General features: G+C 31.5%; 1 protein-coding gene and 1 pseudogene across 1 annotated transcript; both read right to left on the bottom strand.

Moving 5' to 3' along the window:
- Window positions 1-5,124: 5,124 nt before the first annotated feature.
- Window positions 5,125-21,461, bottom strand: LOC145314010 (uncharacterized). Its single transcript, XM_080153732.1, has 2 exons — window positions 21,368-21,461; window positions 5,125-6,368 (listed from the first exon to the last, which is right to left on the bottom strand). Exons 1-2 carry the CDS (start codon window positions 21,390-21,392, stop codon window positions 5,668-5,670), a joined length of 726 nt encoding a protein of 241 aa, XP_080009858.1. The 5' UTR covers window positions 21,393-21,461; the 3' UTR covers window positions 5,125-5,667.
- On the bottom strand, window positions 15,065-15,152 carry LOC145315346 (small nucleolar RNA U3; annotated as a pseudogene).
- Window positions 21,462-23,020: the final 1,559 nt, after the last annotated feature.

Here is a 23,020-nt window from a genome sequence, read left to right as displayed (position 1 = left end):
TAAAGGTGGGTATAACATGCTTTTTTTTTAACACGGTTCAAATTCAATTTTTTACTTGTTATTTGTAACTGTAAACAAAAGAAATTTTTGAAAAATCTATCCAACCATCTTTTGAGTATTAAAAAATTAAGAATTTGGAGTGGAGTGATGTTTATTACACTAGTTTCATAATGACATTTTTTCATCTGTTGGCTTAACAACTTTGAGGACTTTTATTCAATTTGCATTGGATGTTGAGTGTTCAAACGTTTCAACCACTAATTGCAATCTAAATACATTAATTTATCGGCCACTGTCTTATCACTTTAGATCGAACCCGGATTGGAGCCTAGCCACCCTAACAATAGGGGAAGGGGGGGGGGGGCTAATATAAATGTATTCATTTTCAATTATAATGAATAAAATTACCCCTTATTATATTAAAGTTAAAGGCGGAAAAGTTGGGACAGCTCTACATTTTGAAGCCTAGCAACTTGTTAGGACTTCGGAAGAAAGGTCGTCCAATCAAAGGGTTGGTTGTCTGTAATAGTTCGGATGTGAGTGCATTAGGAAATTAATAATTAGCGGGCAGATGTAATCGTCGTCAATTCTACTATGTGTTGCCCCCAACGACAGCTGAAAATCTCGTATTGGTTTAATTAATATCATTGTTGGTATAAGCTGATTAGGACATGCTATATATTAAGATGTGGCTATACGTTGTTAGAAATCAGGAGCTATAACTTCGTTTATTGGATGTGAAAATTTTTTATTCTCGCTATTTTTGTGGAGGGCAAGTGGTATTATTCTAACAAGCATAATGGACATAATTAAGTCTTAAACTTATGGCCTTATAATGGTCCTGCGCGGAGGGGCACTCAAAAAGCATAAATAAAATGTGTTTTTTTTAGATTGAGAAGTCATTGCAAGGTTTTCTTTTACTTTTTAAAATAGTGTAATGTTTCAAATTTACATACAATTTTTTAAAATATGTACGATGGCTGTTTTTCTAAGCGTTGAAGTCACTTTTGGTGAAAAGCCTAAATCACAATAATTTGTCTAAAAGTGTGTCTTTATAATTCTCAAAACCTTTAGATCTCGCTAACGAAGGCTCTGATAAAATTGTTCTGTTACGTTAAAACTTTCTTTTAGTCTTTTTTGTTGTTGATAGTTTTACATGATTCAAAGAGAGTAAATGTACACTGAACATTAAATTGTGCTTGTATGTATTTCGTTGACCTAAAATGTTTTGAACTTTTATTAAATATTGATGGATATGATAAAACTGACAGTGTTCAAACTTTTCAACCAACAATGTTAAATAATTGGAAAAGGAAATTTACAATTTATCGTCCATTTTCGTATCCCTTAAAATACGGTATATTGTCTTTCTGGTGGTGATTAAATAGACACTTTCTACTTTCCTTCTTTGTGCCTAATCCCTACAAGAATCATCATACAATGTTTAAGATCGATAGAACACTTCTAACGTGTTTTAATATACTGTTTTACTACCACTTGATTGCAAAAAAGTAAACATTTTTAGCAAAGCAATTACAATGCCAAAATGATAGATGAGAGAGAGAGAGAGAGAGAGAGAGAGAGAGAGAGAGAGAGAGAGAGAGAGAGAGAGAGAGAGAGAGAGAGAGAGAGAGAGAGAGAGAGAGAGAGAGAGAGAGAGAGAGACTAAAAGGGTAAATAAGAGATAAGTGAAGTTTAAATTATGATGTAGAAAAAAAGTGTATAATTTGCGACCACTTCTTGTGCCTGTATAATAGCCCGAAACAATGCAATTACTTCTGAAACAATGGATTTAAATTATACGTGGATATTAGGTCAGTGACAAAATTGTCGATAATTTTGGTTGCTAACATGGACATCATTTATTGATCAGTTCGTTCATCAAGTAGAAAGGATGGGGGTGAAAGGGGTGAATGGGGGTTATCGTTATTCTAGCCAGCTGCGAGTATCCCTTTATCTGACAACATAAAAATCTGGTGCAACATCCAAGTAATGATATATTGATACCTCTGAAAGATTCTGTGTATCATTTGTTTAAGATTAGAAAACAAATAAGACCCTTATAGTTTGGATTCAATATTAGAGTTTATACCGCTTCATAGCATTACCCGCTACGCTGTCAGATGCATGAAATTAGAATTTACAGCAGGACACACATGCTTTGGCTCATAGTTGGGCGCAACTCATTTCAATTTATATTTAGAACTTCAAGAAGTCATACAATGAAAGGTTTTGTTTGTAGAGTTGTTGAACCAACTAAATTTGTCAGAATAAGAAATTTATGCCTAATAAAGCTAAAATTAACTCTTAAAAAACTTATTTTCATTTATTGTTTCCTTAATAGTGTAGTATTAACAAACAGTTAATTTGAATATCATTAATTAAAGAGTTCCAACATTAATAGGTAGTTCATTATTTTTTTTTATTTGAGATTATTTTTCTCAGTGCCCTTTGAAGGTTGTCCTATCCTCTTTTACTTCTACTTCACGCAAAATAGCATAAAACCTTTCTACGTTGTACTACAAACTACACAATATAATATTCTTATGTCGAAATAATACCAGCACATACGTCAAACATGAATAGCAGCTATTAAAATTAATGAATGAAAAAAGGATGAATAGGAGGAAGGGTATATAAATGATAAAAGGTTTAAGGCATCTTAATTTCTGCCCAGTTCAAATACTAATTGATTTCTGCTGTAAGGATAATTCATATCAAAAAGGATGAAAAGAAAAGTAAAATGTTTTAAAAATTTTGTCCAGTAAGATCTTAAAAACTGCTCAGCCTATGAAATTCAAACCTAAACTATTTCTCTCCTTTTGACTACAAGCAAATATGGCCATAGATGTTATTTATCATAAAAAAAACAATTTAATAGTCTGTACTATAATGTTAACTAGTGGCTACGCCCCTAGAGGCCTCTATTGGCCCTTGAAGGAGAGGGAGGGTGTAATTTTTAGGTGCGATTTCTCTAAAGAAAGGGTGGTACCCTCCCCTAAAATAGTTATTAACCTTTCTAGGACCTATGAGAAGCGCTAAACTATAAAGGACAACCATATCGGATCAGCGGTTAGCTAGATCCTTCGGTGCAGACAGACAAACACACAACAAAGCTCCTTTTATTTTATCATAAGGATATCAACCATTACTACTAGGATTCTATATTTACCAAATAAATCGCCTCTAATATAAAGTTTACTTTCAAGCCTTTAAACTTTTTCCATTTTGTCTGACATGTAAAAAGATGGTCAGATAGAAAAATAATTGATAAAAAGCTATAGGGATAGATAATTGGTATTCATTGGAGGATTTGAATCAAAGGATGATTTGAATCTAAGTCTTCCCCATCAATTTTAGACCCTTATCTTTTAAGAATTAAAATTTAATCTTTATTTTTGTATAATTTATCAATGTGAAAGTATGCAGCAATATAAAGGGATAAGACAATGGCCGATAAATTAATGTTCATCCCCAATGATGATACACAAAATTATATCTTCTGTAGATTACACTTAGTGATTGTGACGTTTGGATACTCAACTCAGGGATAAGGGATAGGAAACCTGGCCATAAATTAGGTCTCGGCCTGGTTTTGAAAGGGATCATGCAACTTTTACCATTTGCCTAATTTAATGACCTTACTGGCGGACGGCTCATATTGGCTACCGCTCTAAACCAATAGTGTTCTGTGATTTGGGCTTGTTTTGTATCAACCAATCACCAATTGGCGGAGCCAATTGGTGATTGGTTGATACAAAACAAGCCCAAATCACAGATGGCGGAAATTTTAGAAGCAGACAATTATAGAAAAAATAAGCATTTCGTCTGCTACGAAAAAATGAATATAAATGGTGTTAGATCACATTAGTTTAATTATTAAATCTGCTTAGAGTTAAACATTAAAAAAGGGCCACATAGAAAAAACAAAAATAACGGGATTATTTTTTTGGAAAGAAGGTAGCTACGAATTTTCATTTGGTAGTTTATAAATTAGATGTTGTATTTTGAATTTTAAAAATTTAGTACGGAAATGATACAACACCTTCACCCTAATTTTTGTACAATACTACACAGTACAGATATATCATTACATTATATCCAGTATAGTATCCAAAGAACTTGATAGAATGTTACCCAAGTGCATATTTATTTATTTATTTTGAATTTTAATTAGCAATGAAATTTTCAAATAAAATTTTTACTCATTAATAAAAATGCAAATAATACAAACTAAAATCTGTCTGAGGGAAACCCAACGATAGCTTTCTGACAGTTCAAATTACCAAAGTAAAAGATAAAAAATTTTGGGAGAGAAAAAACTTCATTTTAACAAAAGCCATTAATATATAGGTTTATAAAAAGTTATGTTTTTTACTTTAAACTAGCTACCTGAATTTGATTCTATACTTTATCTACACACACACACACACACAGCTTTTTCATTAGCATTTTATACGAACCACTGCGCTATCCCAAAACTGGTTTATTAGGCTAGAAATAGGCCTAGGCTTGAAATAGGCCTGAAATAATATTTTCCTACGTTTCCCATCCCTTATCCCTGACTCAACTAAATAAACCAACAAATCAAAATCAATAAAAGTCCCCAAGGTTGTTAAGCCAACAAATAATAAACAATAATAATAAAAAAGACTAGTGTAATAAACAGCCCAATGTCCCCTCCCTCCCTGGAAAGTATGTCACCTTAAGAAAGTCTAATTTTAATCCAAATATCTATAGTCAAAAGGATTATTAATAAAACGAAATGGCTTGATTCCTTTCAAAACTAAAACAATATTTCAAACTTTGATTTGAAAAATGTTGTCAAAATAGCTTTTACGTTTGTTGCAATATACCTTTTTTGCTTTCATTTGTTGAACAGTAGTTGGTTTGACCCTAGCTTCTAGAGGTCCAGGGAAGGTCAGAAAAATAGCCTAAATCCAAGATAATTATAAGGTCTCCAGTAATGCACAACCAATTCAGCATTTTACAATATCTTAAGCTTAAGACAAAATAACCTTACCTCTTTATATTATAGGATTACAAAAAATGCTTGGTGGACATTCTGACAAACTGACAAAGTTAGTTATTAAGTAGCTTTGCTACACGATAAAAAACAAGAAATTTTAAAGACGTCATCTCTTTATATTTTTGTATCATCGGGACTCAAAACAATAAATACTATAATAAATAATTAAAGCTATAATTACAGGTGGTTATAGTGACCTGTGGCCGCCATACCTGGACCTCCAGAATAATATTATAACTTGGATATGCATAGGCAATGATTCATATATAGTAAAACAAATAACAAAGCCTAGTAAAATGAATAGAGCTGTGATAAATTTAATTTTCTGGAGGTTGCACAGGTATGGTGGTTGGCTACAGGACACCTGCACCATGTTACAGACAATGCCAGAACCTGGAGGGATGCCAGGCCCAGGGCTTGTTGTCTGTTTTTATGGGGGGATTGGGGGAAAGGGACATATAGGGGTCAACAGGTCCAGTTCCGTCGCTGAGGAAGATCTGATGATCTGTGGTCGGTCATGCAGATATTTAGGAAAATTTGTTGTAGAGGTCAGCATCAGCAGATATACTCAGGGAAGGAATTAGGAGAGATTAGGGTGTGTTGTTGTACGAAGACGTTGGGAGGTGCGTGCGTTTAAATTAACCGCGACGTCTGGAACCGCCCTGACGACCATTTCTCTGTCTGCCGTTTCTAGCGGCACGCCCAGCGGGAGCGGGGGCATCATAGGCAGCAGGAGCGTCGTAGGAGGCGGGAGCCACGTCAGCGGGAGCACCATAGGATCCAAGATCTCCGGCGGCATCAGCGGCGGCACGTTCGGCGGCGATCTCGTCGTTGCGGCTGTACAGATTCTCGGCCTCGGCACAGTCAAAGTTGAACCACCAGTCGCAGATAAAGTAGTTCTGGTTGAAGATGGTTCCGTTGGGGCACAGGAAGCTGTACTTGCCAAGACCGCCCAGACCGTCGGCAGTGCAAATGTGGAACACCTGGCACTCGGCCTCGGGGTCGGCGTAGTAACCACCATCAACTTGACCTTCGCAGGAGAAACCGGTCTCGGGGGCTTCAGCGTAGATGGGATAGTCCTCGCCGGGGATGCCGGGAATGCTGGACTGGAGCATGTCGAGGGCAGGGTCGCTGGCACCGGCGGCATAAGTGTCTAGACCGGCGTCACCGGCAGCATAGGAGTCGAGGGCACCGCCGGCGCCATAGTTGTCAAGTGGAGGAGGAGCCTCCTGGCGACCTCCGCGTCTGCGAGGTGCGGCGCGACCGCCGGCACGACCACCGCGTCTACCGCCGTGAGATCCGCCGTGGAGTCCGTCCGCGGACACACCGAGGGCAAGGGCTGAAAATAAAAACACAAATTAGTAAATAATTACTTAAAAAATTAGAAAATTGGTATCTAAAGGGATATGACAATGGTAAATATATTGATTTAAATCCCCAATGATAAAACTCAAATTTACCCCTTTTATAGATTAAAATTAGTGACATGTTTGTTTGTTTGTGAAATTTTTGAACACTCAACTTAATGAACAAACCAACCAAGATTCACTGAAGTCCCCAAAGTTGTTAATTCAAAATTATTTTAAAACTTTGGGGACTAGTGTAATAAAAAGCCCATTGTCCCCTCTTTGAATGTGTCTTACGTTTTCATATCACTTCATACAAATATAAAATTTACAGTTTTATTTTTTCCTTAATTATGATTGATCTTATCTATCTATCTTTTTTTTGAATAATAAAACTAAAGATTCCTTTATTTATCCCTAACCTATTTATCAACATATTTGAATAGCTTGCTATATAAATTATTATGTATATATAATATTTATGCTGACAAGCCCATAAAACCCTAAAGATTATTTTAAGATTAAGTTAACAAATTTGGTAGTCTTGCAAAACAACAAATTTACATTTTTAGTCCAAAAGATAGTTGTGTATTTTGAATCATTAAATATAAATTAGATTTCAAAAGGGCGAGTTTAATTAAAATGATATTGAATTACAGAATAAAAGTATTATTCTGTAATTTTTTGCTGTTTTAAAGAAAGCCCTAGGCTTTCAATCATATAAAGGAGGACACCCATTTGTTTAACCTAACCTAAATGTCCCCTGCAGGCAAACCATAAGTCGTGAAGATTACATTTTATTCTTCACATTAACAGTACGTTATGATTATTGGGTTTAATGAAAAAAATGGGAAAATTTTTATTTCTTATGTAACCAAACCTCCTAAGCTAATATTTCAGCCCCTATTATTACATTAAAATATATTTTAAACATACTTAATATGTATATTTTATGAATATTTTATACATTAATATGCTCCTATTAAGCATAAATAGTATTTATTAAATACAGCCATTTTTATCAATATCCAAAAATGAATATTTGGCTTTGAAACCATTTAATATCCGATGGATGACAACACAATGCTTTGATTTTAAACATTTAATTTTTCTTTGGATATTTTCCCAAATTTAATATAAGAATGATTTATAAATCAGTATGTAATATAGTTTTATCTGTTGTAAAGTTGGATAATCTACCTAGTCAAATTTATATCAGAATAGATTAGATATTACTATATATGCTCCTGAGCTACCAACAAATTTAATAATAGAGGCTAAATTTATGCTTAAAAAATGCTAATTTATCGTATTAAAATATAATGACAAAATCCATAGACTAAGTAATATATTACATATGAATATTAGTAAATTTTTATAATAATTTACAGGGAGGGAGGGGCTGTTAATGACACTAGTTTTTAATAACGTTTTCTTATTCGTTGGTTTAACAATTTTGTGGACTGTTATTGAGTTTTGATTAGTTGGTTTATTAAGTTGAGTGTCAATACGTTTTTAACACTAATAGTAATCTTCAGAATGGGTAATTTTAGTATCTTTATTGAGGATGTACATAAATTTATCGGCCATTGTCTTATCCCTTTAGATCCTTGTTTATTTACCAATTCCTTAAACCTAATATGCATATTAGTTTATGGCCTTGTAAAACTAAGCTTAACAATTCATAAAATTTGTAGATAAATGGGAGGATTCTTTTACTAAAGAATCTTAGATTTTCTTACAAAGCATAGCTATACTAAAGCAAGCATCTATAGGGATAAGACAATGACTGTTAAATTGATTGACATCCCCAATGATGATACACAAAATGACCCCTTCCGTAGATTACAATTAATGGTTTAAACATTTGGATACTCATCTTAATTAACCAACTAATTAAGATTTAATAAAAGTCCCCAAAGTTGTTTAGCCAACGAATAAGAAAACGTTAATGTAAAACTTTAGGGACTAGTGTAATTAACAGCCCAATGTCCCCTCTCCCACTGATTCTAAAGTCACAGTGTATTGTTATTACTAACAAAAGACGTTTATAGGTTTTATTTAAGGCAAAAAAAACATCTTATTTAAAACTACAAAAAGACACACTTACAAATGTAAAACACGGCTGAGATTGACAAAATGCATAAATACTGGTTGCAAAACACAAGCTAGGGAGATAAGTATGTAAAGTTTTTAAGATATCCATCTCTTAAATGAGATCGGGGTACATATCTTTAAAATGACGGTTCCTAAAATGGTTTTATAGTGTAATTTAGCATTTAAACCTGCAGTCTTTTATAAGCTGTAAAGGTCATGTGACATAACAGTTACAAAATAGCTTTAGAAACCACGTTAAGTGTTGAAGTGCTGAAAATAGAATTGCATTTGGGAATTCATATGAATGTATATGTGCAGTTATTTTTTATGTACTGTACATGCAAATACTGGGTCTCAAAAATGTTTTTTTTTTTTAATTTTCAAAATAAACAAATCTATTGTAAATAAAAACCAAATTCAATTTAGAAATGTAGTATAAAAAAATAGAAATATAATTTTTTGGGCGGAACACTGTATTATTAAAAATAAATATACAGGGAGGAATTTTTATTGGTTGTTTCATTAAGTTGAGTGCCCAAACGTTTTAACCACTAATTGTAAGGGAAAGGGGTAATTTTGTGCAAAAGCTTGGAAAAGTACATAAATTTCTCGACCATTGTCTTATCCCTTAAGATTTCTGATGCCTATTCTCGTGCATATTAAACTAAAGTGTAAACATACCTCAACTATATGACTCTGTCATGTCTGTCATATATTTTTCAACCCCTACAAATACACGCACACACACACACACACACATACACACAAAAGAAAGGGTAGTCATATTAGAAAGAATAATGATAAAGAAAAATATGCAAGAAAGGTAATGGCTGATAAAAATTTCTTGTATTCTAACATTTTAATAAATCCTTGGTAGGCATTAAAAAGTTAGGCCTAGAGGTGGTAAATGAAAGGGGTTACGGGGGGGGGGGGGTAGATTAATCAGAGGATTAAAAAGGGAGGATATGAGCTCAAGTCAAAAAGGTTGAAAGCTTTAAATGACATAAAAAGGCCCTGGCCACAAAAAGTGCCTTAATAGATGTTGAACAGATCTAAATCCATTCATCATATTTCTTTCATGTCTAGATGAATAGATAGATACCTTCATACAGCTAGACAGTGTACACACAATGGATATAAAATATGCGTGGATATTATGTCATGGGAAAAATTTACATGGAACTTTTTTATTGGTCAGTTTGTTCATCTTTTAAGGGGATGGGTTAGATGTGGTGGCTGGAGCTTATCGTTATTTTATCCCAAAGGAGTGTTAATCTATTAGTGAAAATAAAAATGTAATGTAACATCCAAGTTATAATATATCCATTGCACTCACATAGGTAGATATAAATGAAGATGGCACAAGAAAGGAAAATGACATGAGGGATGGTTTGAAATGCTCTATTTTGATGTTTGTTGAAATGTTTTATAACTGATTACTTTAAACAATAAACTTGACATTTTTTAGCAGGAAGATATTTACAATGTAACCTTCTTTTTTTTCTATTATTGTTCATGATATCTGTTTCATAAAACACCCCTTTTTCAAGCCCCAAACCGTGAACAATTGGTTTACAAACGTTGTGTCGACGGGTTCCAAAAAGCACCGCCTCTATCTAAATAGAACGTTAAATGGTTTGATAGGCAGACAGACAGATAGATAGATAGATAGACAGGCAGTCAGACGGATAGACAGATAGTTAAATGGTTGGGAAGCGTGATTCAATCATGAATAGATGATCAAGGCTTTTTGCCAAATTTTATTTTACCCTCATGTTATAGATACGTATCTGTTTTGTTGTTAAGAAAAAATATTAAACTTCTTTGATTGGAATCATTTATATTATCAAAAATTTGAAATAGGTTAGTTTTCAGTTAGTTTCCAGTGATGGAGGGGACATTGGGGTGTTTATTGCACTAGTCTCCAAAGTCTTTGAAAAGGTTTTCTTATTCATTGGCTTAACAACCTTGGGGACTTACATAGAATTTTGATTGGTTGGTTCATTAGTTGGGTGTCCAAACGTTTCAACCCCTTAATCTACAGAAGGAATAGTTATGTGTTTCATCATTGGGGATGTATATCAATTTATCGGTCATTGTCTTATCCTTTTAGATCCCTGGTTAGTTTTACTGTGTTGGAAGTGATCATCTTTGTTTTTTCTTCAAATATTTTCACTTGCACACAAACAAAAACAAGGATGAAATATCCTTAGAAAGGTAACAAGTTAAAAACAGAAAAATAGCCCTGTTATGATACAAAAAATACCCCTTCGATAGATTAACCGTAGTTGTTGAAACATTTGGACAATCAACTAAATCAACCAACCAATCAAAATTCAACAACAGTCCGCAAAGTTGTTAAACCAACAAATAATAAAAAAGTTATGATAAAACTTTGGGAACTTGTGTAATAAACAGTCTAATATCTCCTCCCTCCCTGACCTGGATCCTTAAACTTAAATAGAAAATCAATTAAAGAATAGAAAATTAAACTTTGAAGTCTGACAAATTTTTTTTGTAAGGGAATAATTTATCTTACAGAGATGCTACTCTGTATTTAAAAAATGTGCAAAGGAAGTTCGTCAAATGCTTGAATTGAAACTTGAGAGGAAAAAGTGCAAAAAAACAAATCTGTGACTAAGGGATTGGGAAAATGAAATTTCCAGTATGGCTTCGAAACCGATTCATATCCACTGGATTAAAACTGGTTCTTAGCTATACTGAAAATTCATGTATTACATCATATTGCAGACAATTTTCTACAAATATTAAAAGAAAGATCGTAAAATAATGAAACTGGTATTAATCTTATAATTTTTTATTTTAACATCCGCGAAAAGCTGTTTTTAATTCGATGCGATAAATAACTAACACATATTTTAACTATCTAATATCTTCAAAAAACTTCATATTAATTACGAAAAAAATCATCTTTTGAAAAATGCAAATTTGCAAAATTGCTACTAATAAAAATTTAGATAATATTAAAAAACTGCTCCAAATTGTTAAACATAAAAATTACTTTAATGTATTTATCTGTTTGTCTCTTTTTGTTAAAACAGAGAAAGATAAACAAATAGGTGTAAAAAGTCATGAAAGGTTAATAAAACGCACAAAGCGAGGAGAAAAAAGACCCATAATTGACGTATGTCGTGTGAGAACCCAAAAGACAGTATTATATTCATAAAAAACTGTTAAAAAATCCACAAAAATGCTCTCAAAGATAAACATAAATTTTGAATATTTAGATTCTGTTTAGAATTTCAATTTTTACATATTTAGAAAAAGTTAATATACAATTTTAATTTTATCAATATTTGTAAAACACCGCAGTAAGAAAGACACCAAACTAAAATGTTTGAACAATCAATACATAGGATAATTAGAAATAGTAACGGAATCATTTCAAACAAAAAGACATGGGTGAAAACACACAAAAGATGCTGAATGATCTTTGACAATAGGCATGCAAATAATTAATTAAAAATCACTTCAAAACTGTCATATGCAAAAGCAAAATTTTAGCCCCCAAAAAATGATAAAAAATACATTTCTTCTTGTCTAATGCCTTGTTAGGTGGAATATATGTTTAATAATCTAAATCTGTTCCCAGATTAACATAGATCAATCAAAAAGTTAAGTCTCCTTGTCTTTTTTTGCTTTTTGTAGTATGGATATCATAATCTCATAAAATACAAACACACTGTTACTGATCTTCTTAATTTATAGTCATATTTTAGTCTTAAGCAGAAGAATAAGTGCCATTACAAATTCTTGGTTTTCAAAAGTTAAGTTTCAACTGCAGAGCATCAGAATAAAGACAGTAACAGAAAACACAATTTTCATGAAATAATCTTTTAAATAAGATAAAAGAACTTTTTTGTCAACATTTTTTTTGGAATAATGTTTTTTTTGTAGACGCATGTAGATAATAAATTATACATTCTCACACAAAGATATGCCATTGCCAATGTGATCGTGAGAGAAAGATCCAAAAATGAATCGACAAAATGAGCACTTTTCAGCCACATTTTTCTTGGCAAAATTCCTTACGTTGTAAATGGATCGAAACCAACCCTCCCTATTAGGTACAGCTTTTTTGTTGAAGCTGGGAAGAGGGGGATATAGATAGAGTAATCTTTATCAGTGATCTAAAGAGAAAAGACAATGGCCCTAAAGTTGTTGAGCCAACGAACAAGAAAAGATGTCTTTTATAAAACTTTTGGGACTAAAAAACATAATAAACAGCCCATTGTCCTCTCTCTATCTGAAACTTTACAGTGTTAAGAAAAGCCAAACATGGACTAACAATACTACTTTTTAATTAGTAGAATGGTTAGGGGGGGAGGGTATAAAAGGTGGTCCATTAGACAATTAAGGAAAATTTACCAATTTTTCCCCCCCAACCCTCACACATTTAAACACGATTGAACTCTAAAAATATTGATGTACGCCAAAAATGGTGTCAATTCATATCAAATCTCCTTTTTTCGTTGATTCTTTGGGCTTTTTTTCAGATCTGTTGTTAATTGGATTTGGATGCTTGGCAAATTTAAAAACAGACTTTTTAAAACTTTGAATGAGATAGATAGATAGAAAACAAAAATATAAGGCTGTTAGAATTTCACCCCAAAATTAAATATCTGAATTATTACCCATTATTAAGAGATTGTCAGGTAGGTTCTCTTATTCGTTGCCTTAAAACCATTGAATCAATTTATCGCCCATTGCCTTAACCCTTAAGATCCCTGGTAGATTAAAGATAGATCTAAATCTTAAAGATTTAGTAAACAAAAAAGAATGCCTTTATGGTTAATTTTAGAGCAAATAATTGCGTTATTTTTGTTGTCAGGATAAAAGAGGATCTGTGAGACTTTTATATGTACGGAAATGCTATGATTGATCGATGGTGGTAGATAGGTAGCTTGTCATACTTTAAAACAAGAACAAGTCTAACAGTTTTAGCGAGTACAAATTATATATGTTGGTTAAAAAATCTTGCTTTAGCTAAGACTAATATCTTTAAATATAATCAAACACAATATTATATTTTCTTGTAGCTTTTGGTTTCTTGGAGGAAAATTGAGACAGCGGAAAGTATCATATAAGACGTCATAAAGATAAATATAAAAGGGAAGGATGAGAAAAGAAGTGAGAAAGGAAACCCTTAAAAAAGATATGTATTTTTATGACTGAAATATTAGTAAATTTCGTAGAAACTGACAGATAAACATATTCATACAAAGCTTCGCTGCTCCCAAAATATACATCCTCTCTCGACCACACAGCTACTATGTAGCCAGATTATTATTGAGTATTTCCATTTTTAGATTTTTCAGATGCATTCAAAATATTGAAAAGAATTTTTCTTACCCAAAAAAAAGACAAATAGATATTCATCTTTTTTTACATAACAAAAGAATTTTTAGGTAAGGAGAATATATAAAAAAAATACCCAAGTAATAATTTTGAAATATGAAGTAATTTTAAAGATTAGTTTATGCTTTAATAAAACAACACCAATTTAGACACCCAGGGATAAGACAATGGCCTATAAATTGATGCAAATCTCCAATTATGATACATAAAATTATCCTTTCTATAGATTACAAAAAGTGTTTTAAACGTTTGGACACTTTGGTTAATGATCCAACCAATTCAGCAAAAGTCCCCAAAGTTTTTAAGCCAACGACTAAGAAAACATTATCATAAACTTTGGGGACTAGTTTAATAAACATCCCAATGTCCCCTCCTTCCCTGATAGACACCCACTTGCAAAAAGAGGAAGTGCAGAGATGAGGGATAACACACCCTTAACTATTAAAAATTAAATTTAAAGAGCCCAGAAAATTTGAGTTTTTTTGTAGGGAAATTTTCATTTGCTAAATATTTCTGATGTTAAACAAGATATGTTTATAATCTATAATAATATTAACTTTCATTTACATATCCCTGTGTATTTTTTGAGGGCAAATCATGGTTAGTTCCGGTTCTAAATTGAGTTAAAAGCAAATCAAATCTGTTTGAAGGAAACCCATTATCTATACACAACACTAGCAAACAATTTAAACTGTTGTACATTTATTTTTAGAAAAAGTGTGTTTTTTATTAATAATTTTGTTAAAAATAATTTGGATTTGAGTAGCTATAAATGCAAAGTATGGCTATTTTTTTTCAAACCATATAAGCTTGTCTAATATTACATAGGATATTGGCCTTTTTAACCCGACCATAGACTTTAAATTTCATAAATACACATCTATTCAAATACAGCGATAGACCAAACAAAAAAGGAAGCTTTAGGATAGTTTTCCCTCACTTTTCAATGGTATTGAAACCATGGGTTATGCCGTAAAAAAGAGATGCATATATACGATGGAGGCCTAAAAATTAATGGTTCAAAGTTCAGACCCACGCGAAAAATTAAAATTAATCTTTCCAAATAAATCGAGGGTGAAGTCTGGATGGGAGGAGGGCAGGGGGTTAATATGAAAAATGTAATATGTAAGGATAGATTCTGTAATGGTACTAATGTTTATGGATAAAGGAAATTGTATTTGGCTTTTAATTTGGCTATGAATTAAAAGTAAACTCAAGGAGGAATTGATTTAAGTTTTTTTTTATTTCTTTAAGAAACAAAGGATGTATACTACAGAAATGATTCTGTGAAGTATTATACTTTTTTATTTCTTTAATTCTTGTTATATAACTTTACAAGTGCCTAAAAATTCAGCCATGTGGCGACATAAAAATGAGGGAGATGAGAGGAGAAGTGGGAAAGAAAACCCCTAAAAAGAGATGGATAATCTCTCGTTTTTATGAGGTCACATAGCTAATTTTTGAGACACTTTGTAAAGTTACCTTGTTACCATCCATGATAGAATCATCCATTGTTATTTCATCCTTTATTATTTTCTGACCAAAGATGCGTCTGCCCAAAATAGTTAACAAATTATATCAAGGCCTTTTAAGGCACACAAACATTAATTTTAACTAGAAAACAAGTTCAAATAATTACTTTTATTTAGAAGATTTTTTTCAAAAAAATTTGAGGATTTTGAAATAATTTTAGAGAATATACATTTTTATTATTTTCTTCATAAAATGTAAATATATGTAAAGTATTTTTGAGTGTTTGCAAAATAGGTTTAAAAATGTTATTATCATCCGTATTTTGACCTAAATGAATGGTATTTTTAGATCATATCCATATATGGGTAAAAAATAGTGCACTTACATACTAAAAGAGTTTAGATAAAATGGTAAAAGAATAAAATTGTTACTAAAAAAAGATATGGCTTTTCCCACTAAAAAACTTACAAACGGATCATAGAAAACTTTGCTTGATCATACAGGTAATAACCTAATATAATATTATGATTTTAAAAATCTTTTAAATTGTTTGACAATACCAATAAAAGGAAAAACGGTATAATAGAAACCTAAAGTTCTAGTTATAATTCTTCCAATCCAGATGTACATAAAAATTTCTTACTGGAAAATAAAAACACTCATACACATATTTATGGAGTAAAAAATGTGTAATATTGGCCCATTTCAAAATTGTAAATATTGTTTTAAAAAAGTGCAATACTACGCTGCACATTTGGGAGGTCAAGAATTTGTTACATTTTACATATTTATGTAGATTTACAGGGAGGATGGAGACATTGGGCTGTTTATTAAAAGTGTCTCCAAAATTTTAGAATAACGTTTTCTTATTCGTTGGCCTAACAACTTTGGGGACTTTCAATGGATTTTGATTGTTTTGTTCATTAAGTTGAGTGTCCCAATGTTTCAACCACTCATTGCAATCTACAGAAGGGGTAATTTGTGTATCATCGTTGAGAATGTACATCAATTTATCGGCCTTTGTCTTATCCCTTTAGATCCCTGGTAGATTTAACATTAAAAATAACAAGGTTTCTACACATCTAGTGGTTTATATTACATGTTAAACTTTTTACTCTTGTTATATCATCACAAACCTTTTATTATTAGTTTTAGGATTAAATTAATAAACGCAAAAATACTATCTGATACCATATTGAAGCAGGAATCTAAAGGGATAAGACAATGGCCGATAAAAACTCATGTACATTTTCAATACACATAATTAGCCCTTCTGTAGATCAAAATTATTGGTTGAAACGTTTGAACACTCAACTTTATAAAGCAACCAATCAAAATTTACTAAAGTCCCCAAAGTTGTTACACCAAAGAATAAGAAATCATTATTATAAAACTTTGAGGACTAGTGTAATAAACTGCCCATTCCCCCCCTTCTCTCTTATCTAAGCTTTATCCTTGAAACAAGATATGCATGCGAAAATCTTTTTATCAGAACATTTGGATTTGATTCGCGGTTAATTCCCGCCAAACAAGGTTGCCAGACAGATAACCTTATACAGTTGCCAGTTAAAACTACAAAAAATGTGCAAAATTTTTTTTATGATTTGCGAAAAACCTTGGCTTTCTTAATTCCCTTTCTTTCTCAATTGTCTTGATTTTTTATTAAAAATTAAATTGCTATCTAGTATTTAGGTATTATTTATATTGAATAAACATCTTTACTCTTCCATCAAATGCCAAAACCCTTTTTTTCTAATCATAAACAGGCTAATAACATTGCGAACCTTCCTTTTAAAGACTTCCCTCCCCAAAATATAAAACTCATCTTCAAGATACAAAATAGAAATTATGCTTTTAGAGCATCAAGTTTCAAACCTATCCCAAGGTCTTGCAGTTTAAAGATTATATGGTTGAAGTAAGATTCTTAAACTTTGATAAAAATTCAAATTTATAGCTATTTATCGCATCGTATTATAGACAATTTATGTTCTATAGTTAAATGAAAAAAATATTTATTCCAGTTTTGTTGACCCAAAGGAGCCAGAGCCAGGACTAAGAGCACCGGTAATCACATCCTGAATTCATTAATAGTAATATCCCCATTATACTATTTGATACATGACTTTTCAGTATGGCTCGGTTTAGTTTTGAAAATGGAAAAAAACTCACTTTATGAACACTTGAATTCTTTTTAAAGCCTTAAATCCAAGTGACAAAGCCATCTGTATGAGGCTTAGAATAGAGTGAGAAAAAAGAGACAAATAAAATGTGGGATAATCTAGTTGCAAATTTTACTTGTGTGTCACCTTTTGACTCATTTATCCCCAGGGAGGGAGAGGACATTGGACTGTTAATTGCATTGATCCCCAATTGTTTCTTATTCGTTGGCTTGATAATTGTGGGGACTTTTAAAGTTTTAGGGTTCTTTAAGTTGAATGTCCAAACATTTAAACCACTAATTGTATTCTACAGAAGGAGTAATTTTTTTATCGTCATTAGAGATGTACATCAATTTATCGGCCATTGTCTTATCCCTTTAAATCCCTGTTTTATCCCACTGTATGTCCATACACCGCTGAAAATTTATTCTTTTTTAGTTAAATAAATTCATATATAATATTAACTAGCTCCTTCGCTCCAAGACTCTATGGGATGGCGAAGGAGGTCAGTAGAATAGCCTAAAACCACACTAAAACATGTATTAGGTTTCCCTGAAAAGTACAATCAATTCAAACCAAAAGATTCTGAGATCTTTAGCTTCAGACAACCAAAAATTACCACTTTAATAAAAATTATTTTTATATTAAGTTATATTAACAAAACATAAGCACACTAAAAATGTCTATGCAGCCTTTTTTTGCAATCTTAAAAATAAATCTTCTTTTTCAACCCCCCAAAACCTTCATTGCTAAAAATGCCTTCTTGCGCCTTACTCATTTTAAATTCTCATTCGCGCTCTAGGCTTTAGATACATTTAGATATAAAAATGAAACGACCTACATGTATCTATATTTATTTTTGCAGATGAGCGTAGGGTATATCTTTAATAGGCTTTTAAAAAATGTGTTCATCTTAGCGTTAAGTGCAATCATTTAGATATAAGATCAGGTTTAAAGTAGAACAGCTTTGAATTCTATAAGAAGGTAAAGTTTGATAAATGGTAAATTATTTAAAGATTTGGTTAAAAAAATTTGGGAAATAATTTTTAATGCAATATAAAATCTTTTAAAGTATTCGCTATGGCTGACCTAACCTTATATATCGTATGTCTATCATCTTAAATTAAGCTATAATTTAATTTAAATCCTTTGGATTTTAAACAAATTTTCTAATATTCTATACTTTTTTTGCAAGCTAGAAGAAACTTGCAAATTGTAATGCAACCCCATTTTTTCTCTCTCGATTCTTCCGGTCAGAAAAAAATTAAATTGGAGTGTGCTTGCTAGTGGTGCTTGCTGCCCTCTGCGCGAAAATCGTGAAAATTTGCACTCTGTGCAGAAAAAAAGTATGCCCCGCTTTTTTTGCCCTTAAATCCTATATATTTGCTTTTTTTTAACTGGATGAAATGTCAAATTTGATTATATGTGGAAAAGAGGATGAAATATTTAGCTATCCTTTAAAATATTTAAAACATTCGGTATTAATATTTAGGATGTTTAAAATATTTAGATGCACATTAGAAAATCTAATATTCAATAGGGATATATGCATTTTTGATCCTAGGGTAGAAGAATGCATTTGGTTAAACAATGATTATAGAAATCTTATAATTAGAAACAATCTTTAGCCAATGTGTAAACTTATTAAAATCTTTGATTGGTAATAATAATAACAAATATATTTTATATTTTAATATTTTTTTCTTTAATTAATGAATAAACAGCGTGATTGAAGACTATAGACGTTATAAATTCATATAGGAGCAAAGGGGATGCCACAGCACAAAATTATTACAAGGTTAGAAGAATGCCTTGGTAAAAGACAGGTACAAATTTTTACCATTTACAGAAAGAACTCTTAGACAAAAAATAGTACATTTAGAAGGTTAATTGTGTAAATAGCCTAGATGTCAGTGCCTAACTTTAAGTTTAAAAAACTATCCAAGTGGTATTAACCAAAAAAAAAAATCTTGAAACAAAACAAAATAAAAAATAGAATATTTTCTAACAATAATCTCATAAAATAGTCTCTTTTCCCTTAGTTGCCCTAGTTTACCCTGTAACTAATATTTTCACTGAGCCTACACACGTGAACTTTGTGATCCGTTTTTATGCATTTACCATCATAAAGCTTAAGGTATAGGGATTTTATAAAAATAATATATTTTAGCTATATTATTCTATATAGCTTTGTCGGAGACGACTGTGATTGGTCAGTCAACTTGACCAATCACAGCACACTTCATAGGTCATGTGACATATCGGAAGACTACTGTGATTGGTCAGTCATCTTGACCAATCACAGTCCACTTCATAGGTCATGTGACAGATCGGAGACTGCTGTGATTGGTCAGTCAGCTTGACGATTTACAGGTCATGTGACAAACAATAATAAAACCTAAAAAGTAATTTGAGAAATACGTGTTACTTTTATCCATGGCTAGTTAAAGGCACCACGAAGATTCAAGGATTTTTTATCATGATTATTATTATATGTACACAGACACAATTTAGATTATATGTTTTTAATCTCAATGAAAATAATATATAAGTTTCTAAAGCCTTAATTCGAAGGCAAAATATTAAAGTTTGTGGAAAAAATATTCAAATTCATTAATATTCATAATTAGATTAATGCATAAAGTTTAATGAACATTTCACCTTAATTATATGCATTACCATATAATGTAATTATTAGCTAATTTAACATAGAATAATTACAAAATAATGGTTGTTTATTTTACCTTAGTTTATTATATTCTAAAAATGCTTAAGTTTACTGTAAATAGTTTTTGTATGTATGAAAAATGAATAAAAAGACAATGGTTTTAAGAGTAGCAGTAATTAAGCAAAGATTAAAATTCTGCCAAATGAATAAAGCGTCCTTGCAAACCAACATTTATAAAATTTGTTTTAGCTAATACAAATTTTTGTCATAGCATTTTATAGGGATGGATTTCTATGGACTTGTCCTATCTTATTAATTCTCACTTCTTATTTTACAATTATGTTTTTCAATAGCTTTAAATGATAGCAAACTTAGAATTTAGCAATTTTAGAATAGCACTAATGAATAAAGTCCTCGTTAAGCAAGGCTTCATTGTTATTTACCTATTTTATCATTAATAGAGTTTTCTTTATAGAATGTTACTAGTTTTTTTAATAAATAAATTTTAATTAAAAATTTACTTTAGCTAGCCAAAAAGTATAAAAAGATACCTAGATAGAAAGCTAGACAAAGGAAAATATCTTTGACTCCTTTAGATATAAAAATGTATTTATAAAATACTCTTAATCAACTCTAGAAATAATAACTCTAATATATCATAACAATCTCTTTCTTTATAAATTGAAAATAAGATAAATCTCTGTACTTTATCTAAATCCAAAAATTCAAAATAGAAAATTTAAGAATATTAAACCAAATAAATTATAAAAGTAATGTATATTTAAAATAGAACACGTATATCCTAAGCATTGCATGGCTTTTTAAACTTTAAGTATGATAAAACAATCTTTTAGTTTGAAAAACTATTAAAAAATAACACTTATGTACATGTTCCACTTTAAAACACATCACTTACATAATAATCACTTAAAAATCACTTTATTTTTGAAAGAGATTGTTAAAATATTTCACAATTTTTTTCAGTTCACTTGAAAATATTCACATTTTGATACCTAATATTAATCTAAACTTACAATATTTTAAAAAAACCTACAATGACCTTGGAAAATAATGTTATGAAATACTTATTTTTAACATTGTTAGGATGCTTTTTTTTTATGCAAATTTGAATATTTATAAAATTTAGCGCATTTATTCCTAAAAATTGCGAATTTTTGGCAATTTTTTCCAAAGATTTTTTGTTGCGTTTGTTTACCTAGGACGAGGGCTGCTGTGTACATGCTGTTGAGGGGGGAAGCAACTGGGAACTGAACCTACCTAACCCATGGTCAGTGCCTTTATATACCCGGAGAGTGACCCAAGTATTTTTTTGAGCATCTTCGGGCCTCGGGGGATAGCGATGGGGTCGCGACGAAAGCGACGCGACGGTGTGATGCGTTGCGATGGACCCATATACAACACACCGTAACCATGTAAAGATGGGTATGTAGTAGAAGAGGGGGGTTATGGGTGATTTGAACGCTATGGACGCGTCGTAGCGAACCGTTTGAAAGTACGTACATTGTGCATTGTAAAGATTTTTAAACCCATTGTGGAATGGGAGGGGGGGGGGGGGGGGGAGAAAAAAGAAGAATAGCAAGGATGGCCTTCTTTTTTTATTGCCTGAACCCCACAAGAAAAAATGTAATATTGTAAATTTTGGGTCATACTAAGAAGGGAGGGAGGGCGTTTTAGGTATCATCTTCATTTAATCAAGGTTTTTAGATTAGGTTACTAATAAATTATCAACGCTTTCATACAAATATTAATATTAGGACTTTGATTATTTTTATGTTTTGCCACTTAACCGAGAGAGTTCTCCATTGTAGGAAAGCTTCACATAGATCCCTGGATGGTTTTTGGCTGTTTTACTGCCCTCCCTCCTTTGTATTTATATTAATTTATTAATTTAACTACATTTTTTTAGAAAAGCTTCATTTTATTTTTTTAGAAGCTAAATTAACCTTTTCAGGATTAATATTACAAGAAATCATTAGCTTTCTAATCTTTTTAAACCATAACAAAAATTAAACAAATGGGTGAGGGGGGAGCTAGCGACCCGAATTTCTATCATTATGTCTTTGTTTTAAATTAAATTCAATATTGATAAGCATACAAAATTAGGTAAAGTTAATGAAGTAAAAAATCAAGCAACCTCGTATATCATTCAATTAAATTTCTTTGTTTTAACCCAAGTATAAGTAAACAATCAATACAGCATTAATTTAAAAAAAATAGTATATTGGTTTGCTATCTATTGAACTATATATCTACCTTTTTATCTTTCTATCTAACCTTATAATAAAGTAACAGTATGTATGTCTGTCTGTCTGTACCGAAGGATCTCACTAACCGCTGAACCTATATGGTTCTCCTTTACAGTGTGGCTTCTTATAGGTCCTGGGAAGGTTTAAACTGTTTTGGGGAGGGTACCACCACCCTCCCAAGAGAAATCGCCATAGAAGAAATCCCCCCATCAAAAAAAATCTAAATTAAAAAAAAGGATTATCGAATTCAAATCCACCCTCCTCAAGTGCCCCTAGAGGCCTCTAGAAGGCGTAGCCGCTTGTTACATATTAAAGCATAAACCAAATACATATGTATATTCACTCGTGTTCTGATTATAAATGTAGTTAAAATAAACTGGGTCGAATTGTTTTTTTTTAATCGCAAGAAAACTTTATTATTCATTTTGTCTGTCTATATGTCTTTTTTCGTATTTGTCTATCTATCCGTCCATCAGTATATCTGTCTGTCCCTTTGTCTTTCCGTATGTCTGATATTAATATTTTTTTTATTAATTGGGGATGTAAATCAATTTTTAGTCCATTGTCTTATCACTTAAGATCATCATCACAATTAGTTCTAT

Source organism: Acartia tonsa, chromosome 3 (genome assembly GCF_053477335.1).
Source record: "Acartia tonsa isolate MP-2025a chromosome 3, ASM5347733v1, whole genome shotgun sequence".
Classification (NCBI taxonomy): Eukaryota; Metazoa; Arthropoda; class Copepoda; order Calanoida; family Acartiidae; genus Acartia; species Acartia tonsa.
Note: the sequence above shows the minus strand (reverse complement) of the source record. Positions and strands in the feature narration are given on the sequence as shown.

Excerpts from the sequence above, each read along its gene's own strand:
- LOC145314010 (XM_080153732.1), bottom strand. The coding sequence starts at position 21,392 with ATGTACACAGCAGCCCTCGTCCTAG. Across the intron at positions 6,369-21,367 it reads CACAGCAGCCCTCGTCCTAG|CCCTTGCCCTCGGTGTGTCC; the intron begins GTAAACAAACGC and ends TTTTATTTTCAG.